The sequence below is a fragment of the Delphinapterus leucas genome, chromosome 20 (genome assembly GCF_059928025.1).
Source record: "Delphinapterus leucas isolate spDelLeu-1000000601 "Yukka" chromosome 20, BTC_Dleu_Yukka2, whole genome shotgun sequence".
Taxonomy (NCBI): Eukaryota; Metazoa; Chordata; class Mammalia; order Artiodactyla; family Monodontidae; genus Delphinapterus; species Delphinapterus leucas.
Window position 1 is genome coordinate 56,262,551 of NC_143148.1, and position 27,591 is coordinate 56,290,141.

Genomic DNA, 27,591 nt, shown 5'->3' on the forward strand with positions numbered 1-27,591 from the left:
AAACACTCTGGTTGGCAAACAATTACTCTAATTCAGTCATCTGCCAACATTAATACTGGGAGATGCCCCAACCAAAAGACACAGACTGACTGAATGGATACAGAAACAAGACCAATATACATGCTGCCTAGAAGAGACCCACCTCAGACCTAGGGACACATACAGACTGAAAGTGAGGGGATGGAAAAGATATTCCATGCAAATGGAAATCAAAAGAGACCTGGAGTAGCAATTCTCATGTCAGACAAAACAGACTTTAAAATAAAGACTACTACAAGAGACAAGGAAGGACATTATATAATGATCAAGGGATCAATCCAAGAAGAAGATATAACAATTGTAAATATCTATGCAGCCAACATAGGAGCACCTCAATATATAAGGCAAATGCTAACAGCCATAAAAGGGGAAATTGACAGTAACACAGTAATGGTGGGGGACTTTAACACCCCACTTACACCAATGGACAGATCATCCAAACAGAAAATAAATAAGGAAAGACAAGCTTTAAATGACACATTAGCCCAGATGGACTTAATTGATATTTATAGGACAACCCATCCAAAAACAACAGCATACACTTTCTTCTCAAGTGCACATGGAACATTCTCCAGGATAGATCACGTCTTGGGTCACAAATCAAGCCTCAGTAAATTTAAGAAAACTGAATTCTTATCAAGCATCTTTTCCAAGCACAAGGCAATGAGACTAGAAATCAACTACAGGGAAGAAAACATAAAAAACACAAACACACGGAGGCTAAACAATGTGCTACTAAACAACCAAGAGATCACTGAAGAAATCAAAGAGGAAATCAAAAACTACCTACAAACAAATGACAATGAAAACACGACGACCCAAAACCTATGGGATGCAGCAAAAGCACTTCTAAGAGGGAAGTTTATAGTAATACAATCCCACCTCAAGAAACAAGAAAAATCTCAAATAAACAACCCAATCTTACACCTAAAGCAATGAGAGAAAGAAGAACAAAAAAACCCCAAGGTTAGCAGAAGGAAAGAAATCATAAAGATCAGACCAGAAATAAATGAAAAGGAAATGAAGGAAACTATAGCAAAAATCAATAAAGCTAAAAGCTGGTTCTTTGAGAAGATAAACAAAATTGATAAACCATTAGCCAGACTCATCAGGAAAAAAAGGGAAAAGACTCAAATCAACAGAATTAGAAATGAAAAAGGAGACCTAACAATTGACACTACAGAAATACAAAGGGTCATGAGAGACAACTACAAGCAACTCCATGCCAATAAAACGGACAACCTGGAAGAAATGGATAAATTCTTAGCAAAGTACAGCCTCCCGAGACTGAACCAGGAAGAAACAGAAAACATGAGCAGACCAATCACAAGCACTGAACTTGAAACTGGGATTAAAAACCTTCCAACAAACAAAAGCCCAGGACCAGATGGCTTCACAGGCGAATTCTATCAAACATTTAGAGAAGAGCTAACACCCACCCTTCTCAAACTCTTCCAAAATACAGCAGAGGGAGAAACACTCCCAAACTCATTCTACGAGGCCACCATCACCCTGCAACCAAAACCAGACAAAGGTTTCACAAAAAAAGAAAACTATAGGCCAATATCACTGATGAACATAGATGCAAAAATCCTCAACAAAATACTAGAAAACAGAATTCAACAGCACATTAAAAGGATCATACACCATGATCAAGTGGGGTTTATTCCAGGAGCGCAAGGATTCTTCAATATACACAAATCAATGTGATACACCATATTAACAAACTGAAGGATAATCTCAATAGATGCAGAAAAAGCTTTTGACAAAATTCAACACCTATTTATGATAAACACTCTCCAGAAAGTGGACATAGAGGGAACCCACCTCAACATAATAAAAACTATATATGGCAAACTCACAGCCAACATCATTCTCAATGGTAAAAAGCTAAGAGCATTTCCTCTAAGATCAGGAACAAGACGAGGGTGCCCACTCTCACCACTATCATTCAACATAGTTTTGGAAGTTTTAGCCACAGCAATCAGAGAAGAAAAAGAAATAAAAGGAATACATATTGGAAAAGAAGAAGTAAAACTGTCACTATGTGTAGATGACACGATACTATACATAGAAAATCCTAAAGGTGCCACCAGAAAACTACTAGAGCTAATCAATGAATTTGGTAAAGTAGCAGGATACAAAATTAATGCACAGAAATCTCTTGCATTCCTACACACTAACAACGAAAAATCAGAAAGAAAAATTAAGGAAACTCCCATTTACCACTGCAACAAAAAGAATAAAATACCTAGGAATAAACAAACCTACCTAGGGAGGCAAAAGCCCTGTATGCAGAAAACTATAAGACACTGATGAAGAAAATCAAAGACGATACAAACAGATGAAGACATACCATGTTCTTGGATTGGAAGAATCAATATTGTGAAAATGACTAAACTACTCAAAGCGATCTACAGATTCAGTGCAATCCCTATCAAATAACCAATGGCATTTTTTACAGAACTAGAACAAAAAATTTTACAACTTGTATGGAAACACAAAAGACCCCAAATAGCCAAAGCAATCTTGAGAAAGAAAAACGGAGCTGGAGGAATCAGGCTCCCTGACTTCAGACTACACTACAAAGCTACAGTAATCAAGACAGTATGGTACTGGCACAAAAACAGAAATATAGATCAGTGGTACAGGACAGAAAGCCCAGAGGTAAACCCACGCACATATGGTCACCTTATTTTTGATAAAGAATATACAATGGAGAAAAGACAGCCTCTTCAATAAGTGGTGCTGGGAAAACTGGACAGCTACATGTAAAAGAATGAAATTAGAACACTCCCTAACACCATACACAAAAATAAACTCAAAATGGATTAAAGGCCTAAATGTAAAGTCTGACAGTATAAAACTCTTAAAGGAAAACATAGACAGAACACTCTATGACATAAATCACAGCAAGATCCTTTTTGACCCACCTCCTAGAGTAATGGAAATAAAATTTAAAATAAACAAATAGGACATAATGAAACTCGAAAGCTTTTGCACGGCAAAGGAAACCATAAACAAGACGAAAAGACAACCCTCAGAATGGGAGAAAATATGAGCAAAAGAAACAACTGACAAAGGATTAATCCCCCAAATTTACAAGCAGCTCATGCAGCTCAATATCAAAAAAAACAAACAACCCAATCCAAAAATGGGCCGAAGACCTAAACAGACATTTCTCCAAAGGAGACAAACAGATTGCCGACACACACATGAAAAGATGCTCAACATCACTAATCATTAAAGAAATGCAAATCAAAACCACATTAAGGTATCACCTCACACCAGTCAGAATGGCCATCATCAAAAAATCTACAAACAATGAATGCTGGAGAGGGTGTGGAGAAAAGGGAACCCTCCTGCACTGCTGGTGGGAATGTAGATTGATACAGCCACTATGGAGAACAGCATGGAGGTTTCTTAAAAAACTAAAAATAGAACTACCATATGACCCAGCAATCCCACTACTGGACATATACCCCGAGAAAACCATAATTCAAAAAAATACATGTACCACAATGTTCAGTGCAGCACTATTTACAATAGCCAGGACATGGAAGCAACCTAGGTGTCCATCGACAGATGAACGGATAAAGAAGATGTGGCACATAGATACAACAGAAAATTACTCAGCCATAAAAAGGAACGAAACTGAGTTATCTGTAGTGAGGTGGATGGACCTACAGTCTGTCACACAGAGTGAAGCAAGTCAGAAAGAGAAAAACAAATACCGTATGCTAACACACATGTATGGAATCTAAAAAAACGGTACTGATGAACCTAGGGGCAGGGCAGGAATAAAGATGCAGACGTAGAGAATGGACTTGAGGACACAGGGGGGAAGGGAAAGCTGGGATGAAGTGAGAGAGTGGCACTGACATATATACACTACCAAATGTAAAATGGATGGCTAGTGGGAAGCAGCCGCATAGCACAGGGAGATCAGCTCGGTGCTTTGTGACCACCTAGAGGGGTGGGGTAGGGAGGGTGGGAGGGAGGCTCAAGAGGGAGGGGATATGAGGACATATGTACATGTACAGCTGACTCACTTTGTTGTACAGCAGAAACTAACACAACATTGTAAAGTGATTATACTCCAATAAAGATATTTTAAAAAAGAAAAAAAAAGGGCTTCCCTGGTGGCGCAGTGGTTGAGAGTCCGCCTGCCGATGCAGGGGACACGGGTTCGTGCCCCGGTCCGGGAGGATCCCACATGCCGCGGAGCGTCTGGGCCCGTGAGCCATGGCCGCTGAGCCTGCGCGTCCGGAGCCTGTGCTCCGCAACGGGAGAGGCCACAACAGTGAGAGGCCCGCGTACCACAAAAAAAAAAAAAAAAAAAAAAAAACCACTGGGAGATTTCACATTCTCCAGATTGTAGGCTTCTCTTGAAAGATCAAAACATGTGCCATCCCCAAGATGTGGCCTGAGCACTCTGGTGAGTCCCAGCCCCCCGAGACCCACTGTCTCACTAGGGCCGTGTCCTCACTCCCTGGACCCCACTGGCCTACGGGACCCCAGCTTTCACAGTGCTGGGAGCAGGTGGTGAGCCGTCCACACCTGTGGAGGACAGGCAGGAAGACCAGAGGCACAAGCCCCTCGTTCTGAGACGTTGAAACCACGCTTAGGTCTACAGCCCGTCTCTGAGGACAACACACCACCGTGAGCCTGTAGATGCTGACACGCTATGGGCTGCTGGGGACGGGGAGAGCTCTAAGGGGCCCTCAGCAATTCCTCTAAGTCCTCGAAGCAACAGCAGCCGCGGAATGCGGTGAAAAGCTGCCAGGTCACCACTGTGACCTGCCAAGGGTGGCACGTGGCAGGGAGAGTTGGGCGTTGGCAGCTCCTCCCTCACCCCCCAGCCTGGGCCTGTCTCTTCCCAGGACCTCACCAGCACCCCGATCCCACAGGCCCTCTGCCCTTTCCGGTCAGTCTGTCCTCACCTATGATCCGAAAGCTCATGTTTGGCCACTTGGAGGACAGAAAACGGTACAGGCAGGGGTTAAAACTTAACAGGCTGCCTTGGGTTAGGCAATGGTTTCTTTCTCAGAAATGGCCCCTCATACATAAAAAGGACTTCATCAAAATGAACAACTCTTATGCTCGTAAGGATACCATCAGGAAAGTGAAAAGACAACAGACAGAATGAAAGAAACTATTTGCAGGTCATGTACCTCATAAGGGACTTTCATCTGGAAGCTATCGAAGAACTCTTACAAGCCAATAAAAAGACAACTCAATTAAAAAATGGGTAAAGGATCGAAATGGACATTTCTCCAAAGAAGACATAAAAATGTCCAATGAACACATGAAAGGATGCTCAACATCATTATCTTCCGGGAAATGCAAATCAAACCACAATGAGATGTCACTTCACACCCACTAGAGGGCTATCGTCAGAAAGATGAGTAACAGTAACTGTTGGTGAGAATGTGGAGAAGATGGAACCCTCATACACTGCTGGTGGGAATGTAAAACGGTGAAGCAGCTTTGGAACAAGAGTTTGGCGGTTCCTCAAAAAGTGAAGCATAAAACTATAGGGTTTTACTCCGCGGTGCCAACCCAACAGGAATGAAAACTTATGTCCACACTAGAAATGGTACATGCATGCTCAAAGCAACACCATTCACAACAGACAAAAAGTGGAAACAGCTCAGTGGTCCATCAAGTGAGGATGAACACAATAAGGCCTATCCATCCGACGGAGTGTCATTCAGGTCTAGAAAGGAGTGAAGTACGGAGACAGCTACAACATGGATGAATCACTGTGACGCACTCCGCGAGAGCAGCCAGTCCGCCAAGGCCATGTATTATACGACGCCCTTTTTATGAAATGTTCAGATTAGGCAAATTCATGGAGACAGCACATCAGTGGTTGCCTGGGGCTGTGGGAGGGGGGAATAGAGGCTGACTGGCTGCTGGGTAGGAGGTTTCTTTTGGAGGTGATGAAAACGTTCTGGAATTATAGCGGTGATGGTTGCACAACCTTGGAATACTAAAAACCACTGAACGGTACACTTTTAAACAGAATTTTGTAGGACGTGAATTACATCTCAAAAAAATACTTCACAGGTTGACTCAGAAGCCATTCCAGGTTGTCATCAAAGAGAAATGGACAGGTGGGCAAGAGCCCGTTACACACTTCTTTTTAGCTTCATACAGGTAATGCGTATTTATTGAAAATTTTCTTCACCAATAATGGTGAAACCAAGACCCAAATTACAAAACACGATGGCAGTTGGTACTTATAAAAATAAAGCGAAGGGCTGTGTTTCACAGATTTGTGCAAGTTTCTGTCAAAATCTCAGTCTGTCCTCTCATCAAAAAGGAGATCACGGCATCTGTGTTGTTCCTCATGATGTAATAGTAAAAAACTGCGTCCTGTTGACAAAAAAAAATAGCTTTGCTTCCATACAGCACAAGTCTTTAAAGTGACTTTTCCCCAACAATAAATATAGAAAATAGCCTTTATGGAGCACGTCTAGCTTGGTCAGAGCCGTTTCCTCCCCGACAGCCTTTAAAAGTCGTCCGAGTCTTTGGTGCACGGGCGGCCGGCGAGGTCTGACTCCAGGCTGCCCCGCGGGGCCCTTCCGCGGCCCCGCGCCCCGCACGACACACCGTGAGCCTGCGCTCCTCGCCAGGGGAGGCCCGCTCAGCACAGGCTCTCATAGCGTTTCGAGCAGGGGGACCCCGGGAGCCCACGGCTCCGCCCGCCCGCCCGCCGCGGCCACCCTCGAAGGCGCTCCCCGGCGCTCACAGCCAGCCGGGCGGACGTCACACCGAGGGGGCCTTTGGCGGGTGAACCTGCTGCACGAGCTGTGGGCGCTTCACCCTGGGCTTCCTCCGCTTTGGCCTGCTCTTGGCCTTGTTGATCTGCACCACGAAGAAGGCCAGGACCACCATGGCTCCCAGGAAGGCGAAGACGGGAATGGTCTGGCCCACCTCCTGGTTGTAGCGGCCAGGCATGATCCCTGCAGGAGGACAGCGGGGGACGGTCAGTGCACACAGCCGCGGCCTCTGTGCCTACGAGGTGAGCTGGGCTCGTAGTGACCCAGAGAGAGAATGAGAGAGAAGTGCATCCAAACTCAGACGAGGGCTTCCTGGGGCAGGGGGTGGGGTGTGAGGTCTCCGCCCCGCCTCCCCACCTGTGCTCCCTCAGAAGCCAGCGTGGCCCTTCTGCTGCCGCGCATAATCTGCAACGGGGGCGCCCTATCTCTGTTATCATGAAAACCACGGAAGACGGACAAGTCTAGGCGCTGGTGTTACACTAGCTGGACGGGGGGAAGAGGGAGGCGGCCTGGCGGGAAGGTGAGGACGGCCGGCCACGCTCCCGCCGCTGGGAAGGCCTCCCGCAGATGGGACACGTGGTCGGGAACTGAGAGTGGCCATCGGAGGAACCTGGGTTTATGCTATCACACGGCTCTGTAACTGAGCGACGCTGGGGTTCCAGAACTAACCTTTACCAGTGCACCCCGGGACCTGCAGGCAAGGCCCTCAGGAGCTTGACGTCAGCACACAAAGTCCCCAGGGTTGGACCATGTGGGCCAGGGTACCCCTTCCTGATCCCTGGAGCTCCTGGCCAATTCCTAACACCAGGAGAAGTGCCCCTGGTGAGCTGTAAACTCGTGCAAGAGCACAGGGATTTCCGGAACAGAAGAGGAGCCCGCACTCTGCTGGAACGACTTGGTCCAATCATCCCAGATAAAGGACAACCTGCCCTCGACAGTCCAGTGAGGCCAAAGCCATTATGTGGCAGGTGGTGGGGGGGACCATTTGATGTCACTTAGGGTGAGGGACACCCCACATTTAACTGAGAATCCCAGCTCAGGGAAATCCCATCCTAGGGAGACCGGGGCAGAGAATCGGTGAAGACGTCTGGGTTGAGGGTTCAGGGGCCAGGCTGTGACAGACGGACATCATAAAAGAAATTCTAACTTGAAAATTCAAGTAGAATTTTCTAAGAGACGACAGCAAGTTAATCCTTTAGGTCTGCTTTGGGCCTTGTTGATTTGTACCACGAAGAAAGCCAGGACCCCCGTGGTCCCAGGAAGGCAGAGACACGAACGGCCTGGCCCACCTCCTGGGGGACAGAGGGAGGCTCTTTTGAACAAACCATAGTATGAGTCAACCCAGTAGTCAAACGCCGAAGAACTGACCTCCAGGAATGTCCCACGCTCCGCTCTCTCCCGGAGACAAGGGTCTCACTTGAGGCCGATTTGATCGGAAGCTGGGTAACACCACCTTGTCCAGGTCGATGGAGAGTAACTTCTGGTGTTTCCAAAGATTACTTTAGGAAAACGGATTCAAACAAAATAAAAATAAGCAACTGTACTGGCCCAAGGAAGCTGAGCCAATCCCTAAGAAACAGAAAGTGATTTAAACATTAATGGGAAATGCTGTCCCACCTACGTCTACCTAAACACAACTGTTGAGGTAAACACAACTGGCAGCACACTTCCAGGCCCCAAGACAAGAACGTCAAGTGAAGTCCGTACACACAAGATTCAGTTCTAGAGGATTTACACCACTAGCAACTCGAGCTTGCCTTGGCCTCAACCAGAAACGTCACCCAGAAGAAGGAGAGAAAACTACACGTAACCTCTGAAAGGAGCCGGCGGACGCAGGCGAGTGGACACGGCCCCACTGGAAGGTGCACAGTCTCCATCGCGAGGCAGCAGAGCCGTGGGCACTGCTCTCTGACGGACGCAAACCACGGCGGCAGAGGGGGCAGACCTGGTGCCAGGGGCCAGCCGTCACCTTGGTCCTCAAGGACACCCCTCTCGGGAGGCAGAACAAGGCAGACACACGAGTAACCGAGGCGTGGACAGAAACCATGGGAATAAAGGGATGAGCGTCTGCCTAGCCTGCAGGGCCACAATGAGGAAGAAAGGAAACACACGTGCTTTGCGAAAGGTACTGGACTTGCTACGATGGCACCATTATTCATATCACTAATTCTAAGATCTGAAGAAGAACTTAATTCAGGCCAATACGGCTTGTAACTGAGGAAGAGAGGCCGGTATACTGCCAAGAGCAGCCTGGGAAGACACAGAGATTAGAGCAAAGAGTGCGATGGAAAATCTGAAGACTGCTGTGGCTAAAATCAGGGAAAAGAATAAAATATGCTTGCAAATTATGAATTCGTCATTTTTCCACTTCTCATTCATTTGGAAATTGCCGGCCCATCTCTCACTCTGGCCAAGAGAGAGCAAAGAGTTCAGTTCTATCAGCAATCAGGATGAAGGTCAGCAGGAAGCCGACACTGGCTCTGTGAAGAGGTTTTCCGAGCAGGAAGCAGATAAGCTGCTATCTTGCCCGTCCAACCGGGCAACTGCTCAGAAAATGCCGAGTATTATAACCTGTTCTATTTTATGTAATTTAACTTTACTTTTCAGGTTTAATCAGTCTGAAAATTAAACTGACAATGCTAAGTTACAGAATCAATGACATTTAAGCTTTATAACCCTGCAGGTGCATATACATGGGGCTGTATGTTAGTTCTCACGGTGCTTTCCTGTTCTGGAATTTAATTACTTGGCAGTGGCCCCTTCTCGTTGAGCAGACGGGGTGACAGTGCACCACATTATCACTTGAGAATTTCACAATGTCCCGACGGGAGGACAGAAGGTTAGCCTCACCCAGGGGCTCCTTACAGGTCTGACATTCCTGCAACTGCTCTGGGTACGGATGCCTGACGCCCAGGAACGACACAATGAGTCCTGGTTTCAGGAACGGAATGGATGCCTGCACTCAGCACTGGGTGGACGGACCCTGAGCCTTTCCAGGGCTCTCTGACACTGTCTCGCATTGCTTCAGAGATTCAGAATCTAGACCTAGATCTAGGTCGATGAGAACTGAGAACAATTTTCAACAAGATGTTAAGATGTGAGGTAAAGGTGAAGCCTGGTGGGTGTATTAAGGAGGAATTTTTGAGAGCGACAGTGAAAATCAAATTCTAGGAGCCGCACAGCATCAGTATCCTTGACGGGCCAGGCTGGGACTTGACGCGTTGTTCGACGTGGACACGCAGACACCAAGGATACTGTTATCTATGCTCAGAGCCCCGAGCAGCACTGTGGAGAATAACTGGGTTTCAGGAACCTCTGCCAACAGCCACTGTCCACTGGGCATGAACTGCTGACCACAGCTGGAGTCCAAGTCTGGTGTGAATACTAGAATGATGATAGGTTATAAATAAATGAGATGTAAAAATGGAATCTTATCAGAAATTTTTAAATGATGGCATGGTAACTGAAATGGAAAAGTACTCAGTAATTAAAGTTTCAGGACCAAAAGTGCTGACAAGAGCGTAATGAATCTACAATTCTGTTTTCCATCGAGCATGTTCTAAAGATGACGTGATCATCACTCACTGAGCGAGTGGCGCATTCAGTGCTTCTGTTCACGACAGTAAAGCAAAGGAAGCTTCAGGGCCTCCTGCAGGCAGACCCCTCTTCGTGGCTCACAATGTAGACAGTGGCTCCCTGTGCCTTGCAACACACACCCCAACACGTGTACATACGGAGACCCAAACAAAGTGGGCAGGCTGGGGTGGGGAGAGAAGGCAAGGGCCCCCCTCGAGGGGAACCTGCCGCGCGCGTGAGGCGTGCTGCCTGTGAGGGGAAACAGCTGCTCGCGGCATCGCTCGGGGAAGCGGGAGCCGTGCGGGTGGGACTGCTCCCGCAGCCACGCCCAGAACATGGGCCCCTGCGTCACCGTACCAGGACCTCAAATCTCCTCACCAGAGCAGGAAATTGTCCTGCTGGGGCCAGCCATGCCCAGGAGAGAAACAGGGAGAGGGACTGATCTAGAGAAAACCTGGAACCAGCGGCCTGAGCTGGCTCTTCTGCCCGAACAGAGAAACAGCAGGGGTCACTCAATTTTTGGCTTCTGAAAGGAAACGACAGAAATGAAGAGGCTGAGCTTGACAGATGGAGAAGCAGGCAGATCAACGTCTGTCATGGTTAAGAAGTCACTTTACCAGGGACGACACTCAGCCCAGGGTGAGGGCACAGACGCAACTCCGGGCCCGGCAACAGGCCAGAACCCAGATCTACTCCTGAAGTCTCTGCTCCCGGGTGTGACACAGAAAGACCCTGTCTGTATCCCAGAATCAACACCACACATGGGGAGCTTTCAACTCCCGAACCTCGAACTAAGGGAGCCAGAGCTTCCCTTCAAGGGGACATCACTGTCAGATCACAAGCTTTTTAACCCAGAACCAACCAAACCTAACGGGAGGCTAATTACCCAAAGCACTTTTTATGCAGGATACCACCAGGGTGCATAACTCCAAAGGTCAATACGGGAGTTCGCTAATTTAAAAAAACGTCACAAAATGACAAGCTAGACTTGATTATTCGATAATGATGTCAGTAAAATTCCGCTCCCTCTTATTAAAAAAAAAAAAGGCAATGAATCATAAACCCAGCAGGAGTGGAAAAGCAGTGTCACCAACCTGGGAGCCGTCTCATTCAAAGGCTGTGGCTTGGCCCACGACAGGTGCGGACAGGCCGGTAGCGCCCGAGGCTCAGGGCCTCCCAGCCGGGCCTCAAGGACCTTGGAGTACCGGTGCAGGTGGTTCCCTGGGCAGCACCCATGCCAACAACCAGGCCATCGTTGTTAAGAAGATGCAGGGAGAAAACAAGGCTTCATTAGTTGTCTGTCTGCTTCCCGGCCGTCAGGCCCACTACACGCGCTTCTCACCTGTCTGCCAGGTGCTCGGGGGTGAGGTCTGGCTGCTGCCAAGAGTGAGCGAACAGATCAGGACAGCCGCTCCCTCTAAGGTGGCCACGCTGTACACACGGCAGCGGCCGGGCCACCCCACTGACCGGAATGACACGCACTAGGCTGTACTCGAGGAGTCTAACCTGTAGATACACTTCGTGGAAACAGCTTCCTCTTCTCAAATATTTAATGCTCAGGCCAAAAAGAAAATCTGCATTTTCAAAATTCAAAATTCTTTTTGCTTCTCAGATCTGTGCCGTCCCTTAGTGCAGCCAGTGCCCACGTGCGGCTACTGAGCGACTGAGAGGGTGGGTGTCACATGTTTAAATAATGGCGTTCTGGTGAGTGGGGCTAAAGAGTTTTATCACAATGAACTTAACCTGTTTCTTTTTAGTCCTTAAATGCAGCTACTGGGAAATTCAGAACCACACCGCGGCTCGCACTGAGCGTCCAGGGACAGCCTGGGAGGAGGGGGCTCGAGCTGTGCGGCTACCGGGCTGTCACCCGCTAGGCGACCTGGGGCCCTGTCTCTTCTGTGAACCGGAAAGAAGCACCTATTTTCAAGGGTCCGGAGAGGGCTTAGAGATTAATCCCTGTGAGCAGCCCCGGGCTGGTGCCTGGTACCTAGAGAGCGCTCTGAGCTGCCGGCCACTCCTCCCAAGAGCCCGTCTTGTGGGAGCCCGTCTTGTGGGAGCCTGTCTCGTGGGAGGACACGGGTGGGGGCGCCCCCCGCGGCCACTCACCTTCCATCCTCTCCGGAGCCACCGAGCGCGCTCCGCTGGGGGGGCGCTGCCGAGCGCCCGAGTGGCTGAGGCTGGGGGGCGTCACCCCGTACGATGTGAACTGCAGGAGCGCATCCAGGAGCCAGAAGCAGTCTGTGGGTTCAGCAACAGGCTGCTTAGCAACTAGACCTGTTTACAGCGACCTCTACAGGAAAATCAAAGCTGGCCCCCGAACAAGGGGGAAACGGGACGGCAGAAGGTTGGGTCCCAGTACAGCCCTGTTCGTGAGACACTCGCGTCCTCCACGGTCATCGGCAGCCCATGCGGGCCTCACTCCCAGCCCCCAGGCGCCCCTCAGTTCTGGGTTCCTCACGACAGGGACAGAAGGGGCTCCTGCGGGACGATGGGACCATGCGCCACCAGAGAGCAGAACCGCCCGGAGATTGGGGGTCTGCGAGAGAGGAGGGGAGAACCGGGCACCAAAGCTCCCGCCAACACCCGCAGGCTGTCCTGGGGGAGGGATCTAGATTTTCAGGTGAGGGTAGAGCCAGGACCATTGGGTGCACGCCACAGGGAGGTGGGTTCAAGGTCAACGCAAGTACAAAGTCTAGCAGTTTGGGCCGCCCTGAGTCCGTGGGCCCCGACCACAGAGCAGGAAAGCTGAAAATGGTCAGTTACTTTGGGGGTCATCCCAGGGAGTCTAGGTGCTGGGCTGCGCTCAACAGCCTCCGTCACAGGGCCACACGGATGGATCCTGCCTATCAGGAGACGAGGAGCTGCACGGACTTCAAACCTGGGATCACTGCTCCCCGGCGGCCACCTCCCTGCATCCCATCAACACCAGCGCGGACGGGGTGAGGGTCACAGGGAGGGGACGGCAGGAAGCACCTGTCTCCCGACGGAGCACCCAGTCACGTGCTCCCGGCCCCAAAAGCTCCCCCAGGCGGACACGGGAAGTGTAAGGACCAGGACAGTCTCTCAGGCATTTACAGTTTTCATAAAGACTCACCAGAGATCTCAGGTCTTAAAAGACAATCTCTGTAGAAATAAAACATTAATCTTTCAACTATGACTTTAACCTTCACTTTGGACTGTTTTAAAAGAAAACGTTCTATGGATTTATATGAAATGCTAGGAACGTAGTCACTTGACCTTCACATCACAGAGAGCGAGAGAGGGAGAGAGAGAGAGGGGGACGGACGCAGCGCAGACGCCCAGCTCACGCCCAAGCCGCCTCGGCCCCTTTGCCTGCACATGAGGACACGGCTCCCCCGGCCCCTCCTGCCCCCCATCCTCAGGGACCTGAAAGACTAGGTTCTGGTCTGGTCTAGTCATCATCTCACCAGCAAAGAGACGGAACACTTGCACCCATCCTTGCCTCCTTTACAAAATGAGAAAAATGAAAGTCTTCGTCCAAGTTCAAACCCCCAGATCTGAAGGTGCATCGAGAGAGGCTGAGGAAGAGGAGGGGCGCTAAGGACTAGCTGCCCCTCTCTGCCCCCACCTCACACCCAGCGATGATACCAAGCACCCCTCACGAGGGCCAAAACTCCCGAGTCTGGGATGAGGGCCAAGTGCTGGAAGAGGGTGGGTCAGACCTGAGAGGGGGACTGCGCGGCAGTGCCAGGGACACAGCCTCCAGAGGGGGACACCAGGGAGGGCAGAGACTGGGTAAACTGGCCTCCGCTGGCCTCAGCACAAGGAGCCTGGAGGGGAGGGCAGCGCAGCCTGCGAGCGCGCTTTTGTTTTGCTCATTAAACACGCCCAGCCCGAGATACCTATCAGAACATCCCAAGCACCTGGCTCACCTGAGCAGCCTCTATGTACCAGCATCTCATGGGTGCCTGTCCAGGGACAAGGGGGAGAAGGGGCAGGAACCTCAAAGCCACCAAGGCCCACCCGCTGCAGCCGCACCAGCACTCCTCACCCTTCTGCCGGTGACTGTCATCCAAGCAATTGGAGTCTCCGTACAGCACGATCCGGCCTCCACCCTCGGCCGGGATCTGATACAGCCCCAAAATGGGGACGTTTTCAACCACCGCTGCTTCCTGCTTTAAGACCTCCAGTCCTGAAACAACACAACAGAAACAGCAGTGAGAGGTTCTGTGGAGGAATGAACAATTTTCCAGATGCCCCTGACCTTGACATTTAGTCCATATGACCCCCCTGCAAAAAAAAAACCCACAGCAAAATCCAATAATCACAACAGTGCCAACTTTTAGGATAAGAAAACAACATGTAAAGTGCCACTAATTTGGGCTGTAGCAAAATTCACGTATGTGTATACGTATATTCCCATAATCCTCCTTTTCCATTTTCACTTGAAATGGTGGTACATAGTATTCACAATCCTAGAGGCGTTGCTTCTCCCTTTTTATCCACCAAACCCAAATTTTTGTCTCTTCTTATTATGCTGAGAGGCTTATGTCTTCGGATCACACACACAAGGGGCAGCTCCTGCCCAACACACAGGTGCCTCTCTGGAAGTTATACACACTGGTGCCCAGGCTTCATGCTGAATACCTGAAAGCTAGGACAACCAGAACTAATTTTTAGAACATACGCCCACGTAGTTTTAGTTTAGATTTAAGGCATTTGTTACATGAATCTCATAAATACAGTACAAACGTTCCAACAGCAGAGACTTCTCACCTCTGCCCAAACAGACAACACAATGTACAACGCTGACCACATCAAGAAGCCAACAGTGCACAGATGCCACACAGCAACTGCTGGTGACACCATCACATAATCAAAGTCTCCACCCCTGAAGCAAACGCATCCCGCACACTAGAGACGACACACGTCTGCACCAAGATCCAGCATCCACTGCGCTGGTCACACCTAAAATGTCTGTGGCTCTAAAAATGCAGCGCTTCCTGCTCTCTACGTATAATCCTACTAGGAACCGAGTGGACGGGAAAACAAGGTTTTCTTTGTTGGGAGGGAGAGACACGTCAGTAAAACAGATGACATGCGGAAAGTGCACACAGCATTGCCACCTGGCCTCGTGGTTTGACAGTTTTGTTTCTGACAATAGAAACAAAATGTTGATCCAGCATAACCCAGATTTTCAAATTCCTATTTTGTACCCAAAAGATTGCTCAACTTAAAGCCTCTTTGGAAATAAAAAGTCCCTTAAAAAGGATTCCCAGGTAATTAATTTTCATTTTCAGGCTAGCAGAACACCAAAATAAAGTATGCACCCTTAAACCTACTTTTGATTCCTCTCCCCCCCCCACAAAACAAGGAGCTACCAGATGGCAACAAGTTGACAAGGAGAACACGGTCTTCACCCCAGGGGAGTTTCCAGAAGCAACACTGCCCTGTGAGCAACGGATCTCAGAATTACTAAGCCACGGTAAACTGTGCCAGGGGACTGGGAAGACAGGATCATTTATGTTCTTCAAGTTAAAATATACCCTTATGAACACAGAACTACTTACTGACTGACTCTGCCCTGACCGGAAGGAAAGAGCCCCTTCCAGGCAACACAGAAGTAAATTATACGTTGCGGACACAAACCGATGAGTGAGAAATCCTGACTTCTTGTCATTTTCAACTAGGGAAACTGTCCCCGACTTCCAGTTACAGAAAATGACAAACTTCACAAGGAAGGGGGCCTTCCATTCTGAAACAGAAAATATCAACTTGCAGGAGGAAATGGATCCAGCCTGTGAGTTTCCATGAGCCCATCACATCGGTCATGGAATACTCTCTCACAGCCTCGTACAGGTGAGAGGGACACATGGTGCGGAACTCTGGCTCTGGAGGGCGGGGCTGGGAGAAGACCACCCTGGGCAGGATGGGGGCGGCTGCCACCTTCGGGAAGGGCAGAGGCAGCCCGGGGCACCCCGCTCCTCCCGCACCCCGGTTTGCTCAGCGCGCTCAGCAGTGTCACAGGTACTGATGCCAGGGGACGTGGCATCGTTCGCCTTCCTAGGCGAGGGCTGTCTGTAGTAAAAAGGCAAAACTGAAGGTAAAAACCTTTCTTCCCTTCTAATTCTTCAGGGGATTTTAGGAGATGACTGTAGTACTCTTTATGTTTACACAGTTAAGAAGTTCAAAGCACAGTCAACATTTTTCTAAAATTTTAGTAATCTGGCAATCACAGAGCAGAACAATTCATAAACAGTAACAAAAATTTCAAGCAACTTTGAAGACAGTCTTAAAAAAAGACCCTACAAATATTCAAAAGCCCCTCTTCTCCTGTAGGAAAGTCAACTTATTTTGCAGTGGTCACTACACACATATTCCAATGAGTAGCAAGAGACTGTCTTATCTTTCTACGTATCCCCCAGAACATATTACACAAGACGTCTCACCTGAAGTACCATACACATCCTGCAAAGAATTTTTTAAAAATCCAAACTGCTAATGGATATGGGGTTTCTTTTCTGGTGATGAACATGTTCTGGAATTAGATGGTGGTGATGACTGCACAACTTGTGAAAAGTACAAATCACTGACCTGCACACTTTAAAAGGGTGAATGTTATGGTAGGTGAATTACATGTAATAAAACTGTGATTGGGCTTCCCTAGTGGTGCAGTGGTTAAGAATCCGCCTGCCAATGCAGGGGACACAGGTTTGATCCCTGGTCCGGGAAGATCCCACATGCCGCGGGGCAATTAAGCCCGTGCACCACAACTACTGAGCCTGCACTCTAGACCCCGTGGGTCACAACTACTGAAGCCCATGGGCTTAGAGCCTGGGCTCTGCAACACAAGAGAAGCCACCGCAGTGAGAGGCCTGCACACCACAACGAAAACCCAACGCCGCCAAAAATCAATAAGTTAAATGTAAAAAAAAAAACAAAAAAAACCCCCTGTGATTAAAAAATGTGAAAGAGGGCTTCCCTGGTGGCGCAGTGGTTGAGAGTCCGCCTACCGATGCAGGGGACACGGGTTCGTGCCCCGGTCCGGGAAGATCCCACATGCCGTGGAGCGGCTAGGCCCGTGAGCCATGGCCCCTGAGCCTGCGCATCTGGAGCCTGTGCTCCGCAACGGGAGAGGCCACAGCGTATTGCAAAAAAAAAAAAAAGAGTGAAAGAAAGAAAAAGGGAAACCAGAAAGTATACGAATAGCATTCCTTACCTTGGTCCTTAAATGTCTGTGTTATCACTATGCCATCTTCTGGAAATTTAGCAATGCTGCACCCCGACGCGTAATACACTAGAAAACAGTCGTTCAAAGTTAGAACCTAGAAACACTGAATGCTTTCAGCAGCAGCTACGCATTTACCACAGATGCAATCTACAGGCATTATGTATTTTCTAAAATCGCTTCTCATCTTAAGAGAGGAGCTGCTATTACTGCCTGGTCACACAAACTGCAAGTAATTACCTCAAAATTCAAGCTGAATTATTCTATTAATCTAAGGTTTCTGGGTAGATTTTAGAAGTTGGAGCTGTCCGACTTGGGGACAACCTAAGTCAGGATGAGCAGAGTTAGTGACAGTAACGTTCAAGATATTGTTTTAGAAACTAGCCACCAAAATGAAAGGGGGGGGGACTTCTTAAATGAGATATGCCATTATTTCATAAACAGAATTTATACATTATCAGGGGCCTGGGGGGTATGACATATTTGGGAACATACAGGACACAAAGAACCTTATAGGTGGGTTAGGAATGCTCACAGGAAGTATTTTCATTTTAAAAATCTGGACAAAAACTAGGGTCAACACCCAGTGTTACAGGTGCCCGTGTGAAGACACTGCGCAGTTCTCTCCACAGACCCTGCTTACTTAGGTGATATCACATCATTCTCTCTCTCTGAAACTTAAGACTTCAAAGACGCACGGCTTCTGCTTGCCCATCTCTGGGAATGATGAGCCCTACTAAAAACAAACACAAAACCTTACTGTCATGGTTTGCCAAGGTAAAGTCCCCCTCGTACAGGCCATCGCTGAATCCCATGTTCCAGACCGACAGCAGCTCATTCAGGGCTGGGATGTTGGCTCCTCCGGTGTCCGGCATCCACCACTGCCTGTGAAAATGACAGGGACTTAATGAAGGACTGAAGCGTCCCACAAACGCCTGATATTTTTGTCACAAAGCTGACTTCTCCCACCAGAGTCCAGCCCCTCCACACTAGGTTTCAGCTAAAAACGAGCCTAACTGCCTGGGTTTCACTAACACTGCAATGTAAATGCTCCCGCCAGTGTGCAGAATAAAGCAAAGCCCAATTATTTCATGAAATGCACCACATTTAACATAAACGCACTGCATGTAGAGCCTAGACCTTGAGAGGATCAGTAAACGTAGAAAGCAGCTCATGAAGTTCAAGGCACAGACTCTGAAGAAAGAACGCACATCGTAAGGATGAGATATTCATAACACACCGGGAATTCTTCAGCGATAACCAACCTACTGAAAGGTTTCTTTAAATAACTGTCTTCTCGGTGCATTTAAATGTACACAGATTCGGTAAAGGAGAGGTGGGAGAGCGGAAAAGAACTAAACAGAAATTTAAAGCCGAAGGGTCTAAATCAACAAGGACAAGGAACGCTTTCAGTCACAACTTGGCTCAGTGAGCAGTTTACTTCTTTCCCAAGCAACTTTCAAGAACATCTCCGCCAGCGAAGAGAGAGCTTGTCGGAACCTGACAGCCGAAAGGACCGCCGACAGGCCAAACAATCTACGTCTTTGCTGGGTGGAATTTAATTCCCAGAGAGTCAACTTTCTTACCCAAACACCAGTTCGTATCAGTACCTCGTGTTTTCGTCGTAAAACTTGACCTTCCTCATCACGGACGTGTTGTACCAGTCGCTGAAGACGATGAGCGAGAGGCCGTTGCCCACGTCCCTCTGGAGCTTGGCCACCTCCTCGGGGAAGTACTCCTCCTCGCTGTCCACCATGAGCAGCGTTCCTGAGGGACAGAGCCCAGGGTGAGAGCGGCGGCCACCGCGCCCACAGGGCCGCACCCACAGGACATCACCATTTCAGGAGCACGGTACTTCACTGGCCTCAGCAACTCCAGTCACTGGCCTCTAGTACTTTGGCCTGTGCCCTGTTCCGCTTTACAAGGGGGTGAAAAAGCAAGGATCAGGGTCCAACAGTACGCGGACACCAGCCAGCTGCGGCCTGTTTCACTGGTGATGCTCTACGTGAAGGATATTCACTCACCCAAAGAGAAGCAAAATTCTGTGCTAGAGTTTCTTTTAATTAAAATAAAAAATACAACAGGAGTGTACAAATGTCCTTGTGCCCAGTGATTCTGAGAGCTTCTCATTTCAGCTGAACGCTAGGAACATGGGCCACTCTCTCTGGTCCTGGCCGCCACTGGGAACGGGAGAGCCTACCCTGCCTCCACACTTCCCCAGCTGAGCGGGACCGCCGCGCCGGCACCTCGTGTCCCTCACCGTACTGACTGGCGTCAAAGCACGTGAAGGGGGAGCCGAGGACTTCGACGAAGTAGCCCATGCTTCTCAAGTGCTGATACATGTCCCTGAAGTTGGTGTGGATGTGGTCACCATTCCTGAAACACAGGAAGCCCGGCACTAAAACCAACAGTCCTTACTCGGAATAAAAGCCGCGTGGCCACAGGGCGCATTTCTGAAGGAGCAGCTCCACCGCCCACAGAGGCCTGGGAGCCAGTCCACTGGCACGAAAGTCAGCCTTTCAGACCAGCTCTCTCCGGGCGGCATATAAAGTGGGTGATAACAGGAAATCACCTGCGCGGCACAAGCACGAAGGAGGTAAGATGACGAGAAGGTGTGGCCAAAGAAATGTTTCGTAAAGGGCACTGAAGCATCACTCTAGCGGTGGCACGGGTGTAAAAGGCCAACAACCACCTGCACTGGACAAGTTCAGCACGGCAACGCAGACATGCTGGGAGTGAACTAGGGTGGTCACACACAGGTGACCTTACATCACTGCCACTGATCACCCTTCCTCCTGTCCCAGCCCCGCGGAGGAAGGACAGGGGCAGTGGCGGGGACAGAGGCCGGGTCTGGCGGCCACTTACCAGTCCAAAGGGTCGTTCTTCATCCTCAGGTTATCCCTGGGGAAGTAGCCGGGCGGGTAGCGCAGGTTGTGGTACTGGTCCCAGAGAACCCTCTTGCTTCGAGGAGGAGCGGGGATTATCTTCACCTTAATTGGAAGCTTCACTGTTGAAGTCTGTTCTGCACCACTGTTTGACTGAAAAAAATAAATTTGAAACGTCCCCTTGGCTCAGAAGAAACTTTCAGGTTTTCAGGTTGGAAACCTCACTTCTATTTATCAATTTAACCCAAACAGAACACAAGAATTTCTCACAACAACGGTAGGAGTGGACATTCGTGTATCATAATTAATTCCATTCAGAATTATGAATTCAATTATGATGGTTTCCGAATTCAAATTTAAGGCACCTGGTTCCTAAAAACGACTAGACTGCATAGCACGAGCCTTACATTTTACAATCATTTTAAGCCTGAAATTTGGCACAGAACAGCCCACCCACGCCCCGTTCACCAAGCGGGTTGTGACCCCCCTGCTCGCCGGGCCGGGACCCCGTGGACGGCGCCTCACAGCCCAGCGCCCGGCGCTCAGCCCGTCCCCCTTTGCCCACGAGCCCCCGCACGCGCACTTACGTCCACCTCCGCCGGGGAAGCCACGGTGACTGTGACGTGCCCCTGAGCGACGCCTTCCCAGGAGGCGGCCTGTTTGGTGACGGAGATGGAAATGGCCAGGTAGCCCGACCAAGGCCACAGCACTGAGGAGTAAGAGAAAGCCACCTCGATGCTGTCTCCGTTCTGCGGTAAGTAGGGCTGCCACTCGGGCTGCGGGAGGAAAGTGGCAGAGGCTCGGGTGAGAAGCTCCGTCCGGGTCACCGCCCGCTCAGCCGGTACCACGGAGCCCATGCCCAAGGCCGCCGTACAGCGCCAGGCCGTCACCCACCGGAGGGGCCTAGGGACACCGCCGCTGACCGACCCCGCCTTTAAAGACAAGTTCCCCGCAAGCTTAAAAGGAGGCAGGGAGTGTGGACACACGGCTTGACGAAGAGCTTGCATCCGCAGAGAACTTAACAGAAAAGAATATTCCCAGGTTTGGGGTTAGATCTCAACTGGCTATATGCTTAACGAATCACACTGCTTGAAAGGAATAAAATAATAAAATGACACGGCTGCAAAGTGTCACCAGTCAGGTTCTGGGCCAGTGACCGGGCAGGCGGAGTGTGCGCGGCGCCCGGAGGAGGCCTCTCCAGGCTTGGGGGCAGGCGAAAGGGAAGCATGAGACGGGAAACGCACATCAGCTCGCTCAGCGAACCAACGTTTCAAGCTAACCTGAACTACTCATTTCCCTCACAAGCCAGAGTGCAACGACATACTCCCCCCAAGCGAGTCGGCATGTTAAAAAAAACTGTGAAAAAGAAGAAAAGCATTCGTAGGGCACAAGACCACTGGTTAACAATAGAGAAGAAAATTAACTTTTATCCATCGCTTATAACACATAGCAAGTTAACTCAACACAGGTGAAAACATTAAATATTTAACGAGCATAAAAGGAAAGTGAGTAGAAAATAAAATTGAGATTTTTTTTTTATATTTCTGGAGGGATAAGCTTCTAATTTTTGAAACAGAAGAACTCACAAAAGATGAAAATTCAACTACATGTAAAAGTGAAACTTTTACAGAACCCACCCCCCAAGTTTTTAAACCACCTCTAAATTAAAGAGACAACAATAATCTGGGCAATCTTTTTGCATGACACACAACAGTGGTTAATCTCTCTATGAAATGAAGATCTTGTTCGGATTGACAGGGACAACCTAAATTCTAGTGAAAAATGGGCCAAGGAAATGAAACACGAATTCACACAAGAGGAAATATAATCAGTAAACAAACATGCAGACACGCACCTTACAAATCATTAAACAAGGTACCGACTACCCCCCGTAGATTTAAAGTTAAAAGATGAACCATGCAGAAACAAACCAAATGTCCACGACTGACAAAGCGGGGTCTTATCCATACAATGAACCACTTTTCAGCCATGAAAAGGAGGGAAGCACTACATACACTTTATAAACACTATATATACACTTTATATACACTATATAAAGAGGCAGATGAGCCTCTTTAAAGACATTACGCTCAGTGAAAGTGGCCAGTCACAAAGACCACGTAATATACCACTCCACTTGTAGGAAACGTCCAGAAAAGGGAACTCCATGGAGACAGAAGGGGATTAGGAAATGCCACGGTCTGGGGGAAGGGGAATGGGAAGTGTTAACAGGGGTTGCTCCTTCAAGTGATGAAAACGTTCTGGAATTATCCAGTAGGATGGTTGCTGCATCACTACTTGTGAATATACTAATAACCACTGAACTGCACAATGTAAAAGGGTGCATTTTATGGCATGTGAATTTTATCTCAATGTTTTAAAACCTCATGCAACTGGGAAAAAAAGGACGTACCACCAGAGCAGAGACACTACCCCTCTGTACACCATCAGTGGCAGTCTGAGCTGATGCACCTCTTTTGAAAAGAATCTGGTATTACGTACCAAGAGCCATTAATAATGTTCACACCCTCTTACTTGGGATTCTAATCCAGGGAGTTTATGTTACTAATTCAGAACAAAAGAAAACGATATATACAAAGATATTCAGTGAGATGTTTACAGTTGAAAACCACCTAACTGTTCAAGCAAGAAGAAACAGTAAGCGCGTTACGATTCAACAATTCTAAATAGTATTAAACAACCATTAGAAAAAACTTCGGTGCTTATATATAGTAACATGTTTAAATGTTTATAACGTGAGGACTGAAAAAGAAAAAAGACTAAATTTTTGTCTGCCACACAAAGATAACTAGAAATATCTATTTCAGATAAGGGCTGGAAAAGATCCTTTTTTTTTTTTTCCTTCAGGCAACTGATTTATTAATATCACGAAATCATAAGAAATGTACTTTCTGCGATAGCTTCATGAAAAGTGAAATCCTGCAATCAAGAGATAGATGAAGTGAGGGACTCGGAAATGAAAAAGCAAGGATGAATACAGTAAGTGTTGGTGGGCACTGAATCAATTTAAATACACCTATTTAAACAACTACAGTGCTTTGTTAGAAAATATGATTTGAACTTTTTCTTTCAAATCGTGGCTCTAGAGTGTGTAGGGCTGAAGTCGCTTTTCTGCTCTCTTTCCCGATCCTTTATTTTTGTGATAATGTTTATGTAGTAAGTGTAAAACAAATTATAAACACAAAATTCAGATAAAGACCATGCCTTCTAAACATGAAGGCCCATGTGTCCTCATTAAACAATAAAATAATTATAAGTGAGCCTTTAATTATAGACGGGAAACTGTAAAAATGAAGATTCAAATGCAATTAGCTGATTCAGGAGTCAAACCCAAGATGCCAAAGTAGAAGAGTGGCACACTGGCCTCATTACTGTATCCCGACTTATATACAAAGCACTCAGGGGAGAACGAACCACTACTTCCAATCCCCCGGCACCCAGACAGGAGGAGGACCTGTCCCTTTTAACTGCAGGAGTAAATCTGGGCCACGTCTAAGTTCACCGCTGGCCAGAGGGCAGTCTCACCTTGTCTACGATTCTTCCTGTGACACCCATGCCGTTGAGGATGGTGACGTTGACGATCGTTGGCATCCCTCCGTAGTAGATGGGCTGGGAGCAGTAGGGCCACATGTAGGGACACTCGGTCAGATCGATGTAGCTGGGGCTCAAACTGAAACAAAAAATCCAGTGTTACAGTAGATGGCATCGGAAAGCATCAACGGGGCGGCCCTGAGCCTCGCAAGGGCCTGCCTCCAGGGCTGCCCTCGGCTGAGGTCTGGGAACTTGGCTTCAGAACACGCCCTGTGCTGGGGCGGCCTCCCGGCCAACCTGCCTCACTGGCAGCACAGCGGGATGCGTGGGCATCACCTCTCCGCTCTGCGAGCCTGGAATCTGGTGGCTGCGGCTGGTGGAGAACGAGTATGTGACCAGCCCCAGAGCAGACCTGGGACTCAGTCTCAAGGCACTGGAGCAAAGATGGACTTTTAAATTACTGGAGCGGGGACAAATGGGTGGTCATTCGGCAAAAGATAAAATTAGATCCCCACCTCAGACCATACACAAGAATAAACTCCAAATGGATCAGATCCTCTCAAGTAAATAAAAGAAAGCCCACAGGCATTAGAAGGAAACATGGGCGAGTCCCTCCTTCACCTCAGTGCAGGGAAAGGCTTCCTGTGCCTCAAAATCCAGGGGCGACAGCAACGACAGGCTAACAAATACGGCTGTTAAAAAAGAAAAAAACACATGGCCGAAAACACTTTCACAAAGTCTAAAGGCAACCAACAAACTGGGAGAAATACTTGCAGTAAAGGGTTGCTCACCCTAACGTAAGAACGCGTAAAAACCGAGGGACAAAAACCCCAGAAGAGAAAAATGGTGAAAGAAATGAACAAACACTTCACAAGAAAGATATAAAAACAGCTCTTAACTCTAGACAAAGTGTTCAAACTCACTCATAACCTGAGAAAGGCAAATCAGAACAACACTGAGATAGCACTTCTCACGTGTCAGACTGGCAGAAAGGAGAGCATGGCCGGACACTGCAGGTGAGGCTCCGGGCAGACAGGCGAGCTCCCACGGCACAGCCCTTCTGGAGGGCAAGCGAGAGACCTGGAAGAGTGCCCTCTGTTCTCAGCTTGGACCCAGCAACCCCACTTCTAGGAATCTTCCCTGGAGACACACCTCCAACAAAACTAAAATGCACAGGCACAAGCAGCTTAAAATTGCAAAATACTGGAAACACTTTGAGCGCCCATATATAGATATGTGCTTGGATAAACGAAGGTATCTACACTATGGAGCTGTAAAAGGAAAAGGAGGAGAAGGATCTCTGTGAACCGACACAAAGTGATTTCCGGGATACTGGTAAGTGAAAAAAGTACAAGAGAGTATTTATAGTAATGCTGTCCTTCACGTAAGAAAGGGCATATGAGATGGTAGGTATGTATCTGCTCGTGTGTGAAAAAAGAAATGCAAGGATAAAGCAAAAACTAATGGCATGGTTACCTATGGGGGTGGAGGGAAAGGGGCAGGGGGAGTGGCACAGAAGGGTTGAGGGGAGCCATACCTGGCCCGGTGCACTCTGTGTGCAGTTCCAACCTTAGAGTCATAACCCGATACATAACTAGTTGAAATCAACCAGGATGTGGGAGGAATCCGAAAAGAAATAGAAATGCTAACAAATGAACTCAACTGCATTGAAAATAAACAGCAAAACCAGATTGAAAGGGGTGTGGTGGGGAGGAAGATATTAACCTAAATCACTCTGACAAACAGTAGACTACATGCTATAAAGCTAAAGATAAAAGGAACTACACACAAACACAATCCTCTGGTCAGTATATCTGTCTTCAGCACGGTACGAGCTAGCAGTTCTAAAACTTGTCCACAAGTGTGTACTAGGACTGAGCAAATGAACATCGTGGCGAGTAACAGCCAGCTTTCCGGCTGCTGGAGAAGGACAGCCAACAAGAAGGAAGACTCAAGATGAGGGCCATGGCGTCAGGTGGGATCAGGAGACAGACGACTTCACGGACAGACACAGAAACAGGTACAGGGGTGTGTGTGTGTGTGTGCAGACACTTGCCAGCTCTGTCTGCTGAAAGGGGCTATGAGCACAGCTGCCAAGAGCACACCTGGTGCCCAGGTGTCCGTTTCTAAACCCACTCTCCAATTAAAGGACCAGGGCTGCTCGGGCAAAGAAGCGATACCAACACTGGGCACGGAAATGCTGCCAAAAAGTGAGACAGTGCCCCCCAACTGATGGAGACATGCTGAAAAGACACGGGAGCCAACCAGCAGGAGCCCTAGAGAGCCAAACCTGGGACAAATGAGCAATAAAATAAACAATGACACTAATGGATCATAACCCACAGAGTAAAATAAGTACCGATGTGTCCAAGCTGATATAACTGAATAAATAAGAGGGGAGGACAGCTCTTCCTTACAGCAGAATTTCATTTAATAAATGCAGAGGGGAATGAGAGAAACAGAAAATCACCATGGGACAATCTCTACAGTAAGAACTGTTACAGGGAGGAACCATCAAAGGATGCTAAACTTAGTGATGGAAAGTATGTTAAGAAACAAGATCATCTGCGTTTCTTTTTTTTATTTTATTGGAGCATAGCTGCTTTACAACGTTGTGTTCGTTTCTACTGCATAGCCAAGTGAATCAGCTATACGTATACATACATCCCTCTTTTTTGGATTTCCTTCCCATTTAGGTCACCACAGAGCACTGAGTAGAGTTCCCTGTGCTATAAGAAACAAGATCACCTTCAAGGGCATCCCCACAAGACACTTCGCAGTCACAAAGGGACAGTCACTGCAGTGGACACCTGGCAGAGCCACCCACGGCACCAGATCTCCTGCTGCAGAGCCCAGCTGATGGACGCCGGTGGACCCTCCACTACATCTGTGCCAAGGACTGAGCGCAGAGGGCACCAGGGTAGGCCCAGCCCTGGGGGACACAGGTGCCTCTACCAGGTGACGGCGGTTCAGGGAATCTCGGTGACTGGGAAGGTTTCAGACCTGTGCTGGGTGTGAGGGTCCTCCTCCCTCCTCGCCCCTTCATCCTTCATAGGCCCCTCCCCCAGGAGGTCTCTTGGCCGTCTGAGTCCACGTTGGCACCTGCTTCCTGGAGGGTCCAGCCTGACACATCACCTAAACTTCATGATGCAGGTGAGCAGCACCCAGAATAAAAGGACGGACACTGAGCCAACTGTCCCAGCTGGAGGAGACCAAGGACATGCGGCGACTGCATGCAACGTGGATGCTGGCCTGGATCCTGGACCAGGCCAAGGACGTGGGTGGGAAAAATCTGGGTGAAATCCAAATACAGTCTGCAGGTTGGTAGATGGTAACGTATCAGTGCCAGCGTCCAGGCTCTGAGGCTTCTACTGTGGTTATGTTAAGTTGCTAACGTCAGGGAAAGGTAGTGAAGGGTTCATGAGTCCTCGTGCACCAATTTTTAAAACTTTGTTGTAAATCTAAAATCATTTCAAAATAAGAAGTGAAAAAGAATTCTTGCCAAAAATACAGAACCTCACTAATCACAAGAAAGCATCAGAGGACTCAGAGTCATGAATGA

The 27,591-nt window shown here is 48.4% G+C and overlaps 1 protein-coding gene across 9 annotated transcripts in view; it reads right to left on the reverse strand.

The window, feature by feature from the left end:
* Positions 1-6,192: 6,192 nt before the first annotated feature.
* The window catches only part of MBTPS1 (membrane bound transcription factor peptidase, site 1), a 49,877-nt gene continuing 28,478 nt past the window's right edge, over positions 6,193-27,591 (reverse strand). For 8 of the 9 annotated variants that reach the window (XM_089903349.1, XM_089903353.1, XM_022583054.3 and 5 more), the window contains 12 exons: positions 24,024-24,168; positions 21,065-21,253; positions 20,458-20,630; positions 19,853-19,968; positions 19,203-19,359; positions 18,353-18,477; positions 17,584-17,661; positions 14,416-14,556; positions 12,510-12,641; positions 11,498-11,624; positions 8,196-8,326; positions 6,193-7,010 (listed from right to left, as the gene is read on the reverse strand). In XM_089903349.1, coding sequence (XP_089759475.1) covers positions 6,814-7,010; positions 8,196-8,326; positions 11,498-11,624; positions 12,510-12,641; positions 14,416-14,556; positions 17,584-17,661; positions 18,353-18,477; positions 19,203-19,359; positions 19,853-19,968; positions 20,458-20,630; positions 21,065-21,253; positions 24,024-24,168 — 1,711 coding nt within the window. In that variant the 3' untranslated portion in view covers positions 6,193-6,813. The remainder of the gene's footprint in view (positions 7,011-8,195; positions 8,327-11,497; positions 11,625-12,509; positions 12,642-14,415; positions 14,557-17,583; positions 17,662-18,352; positions 18,478-19,202; positions 19,360-19,852; positions 19,969-20,457; positions 20,631-21,064; positions 21,254-24,023; positions 24,169-27,591) is intronic. The other variant, XM_089903351.1, reaches the window with a different exon arrangement.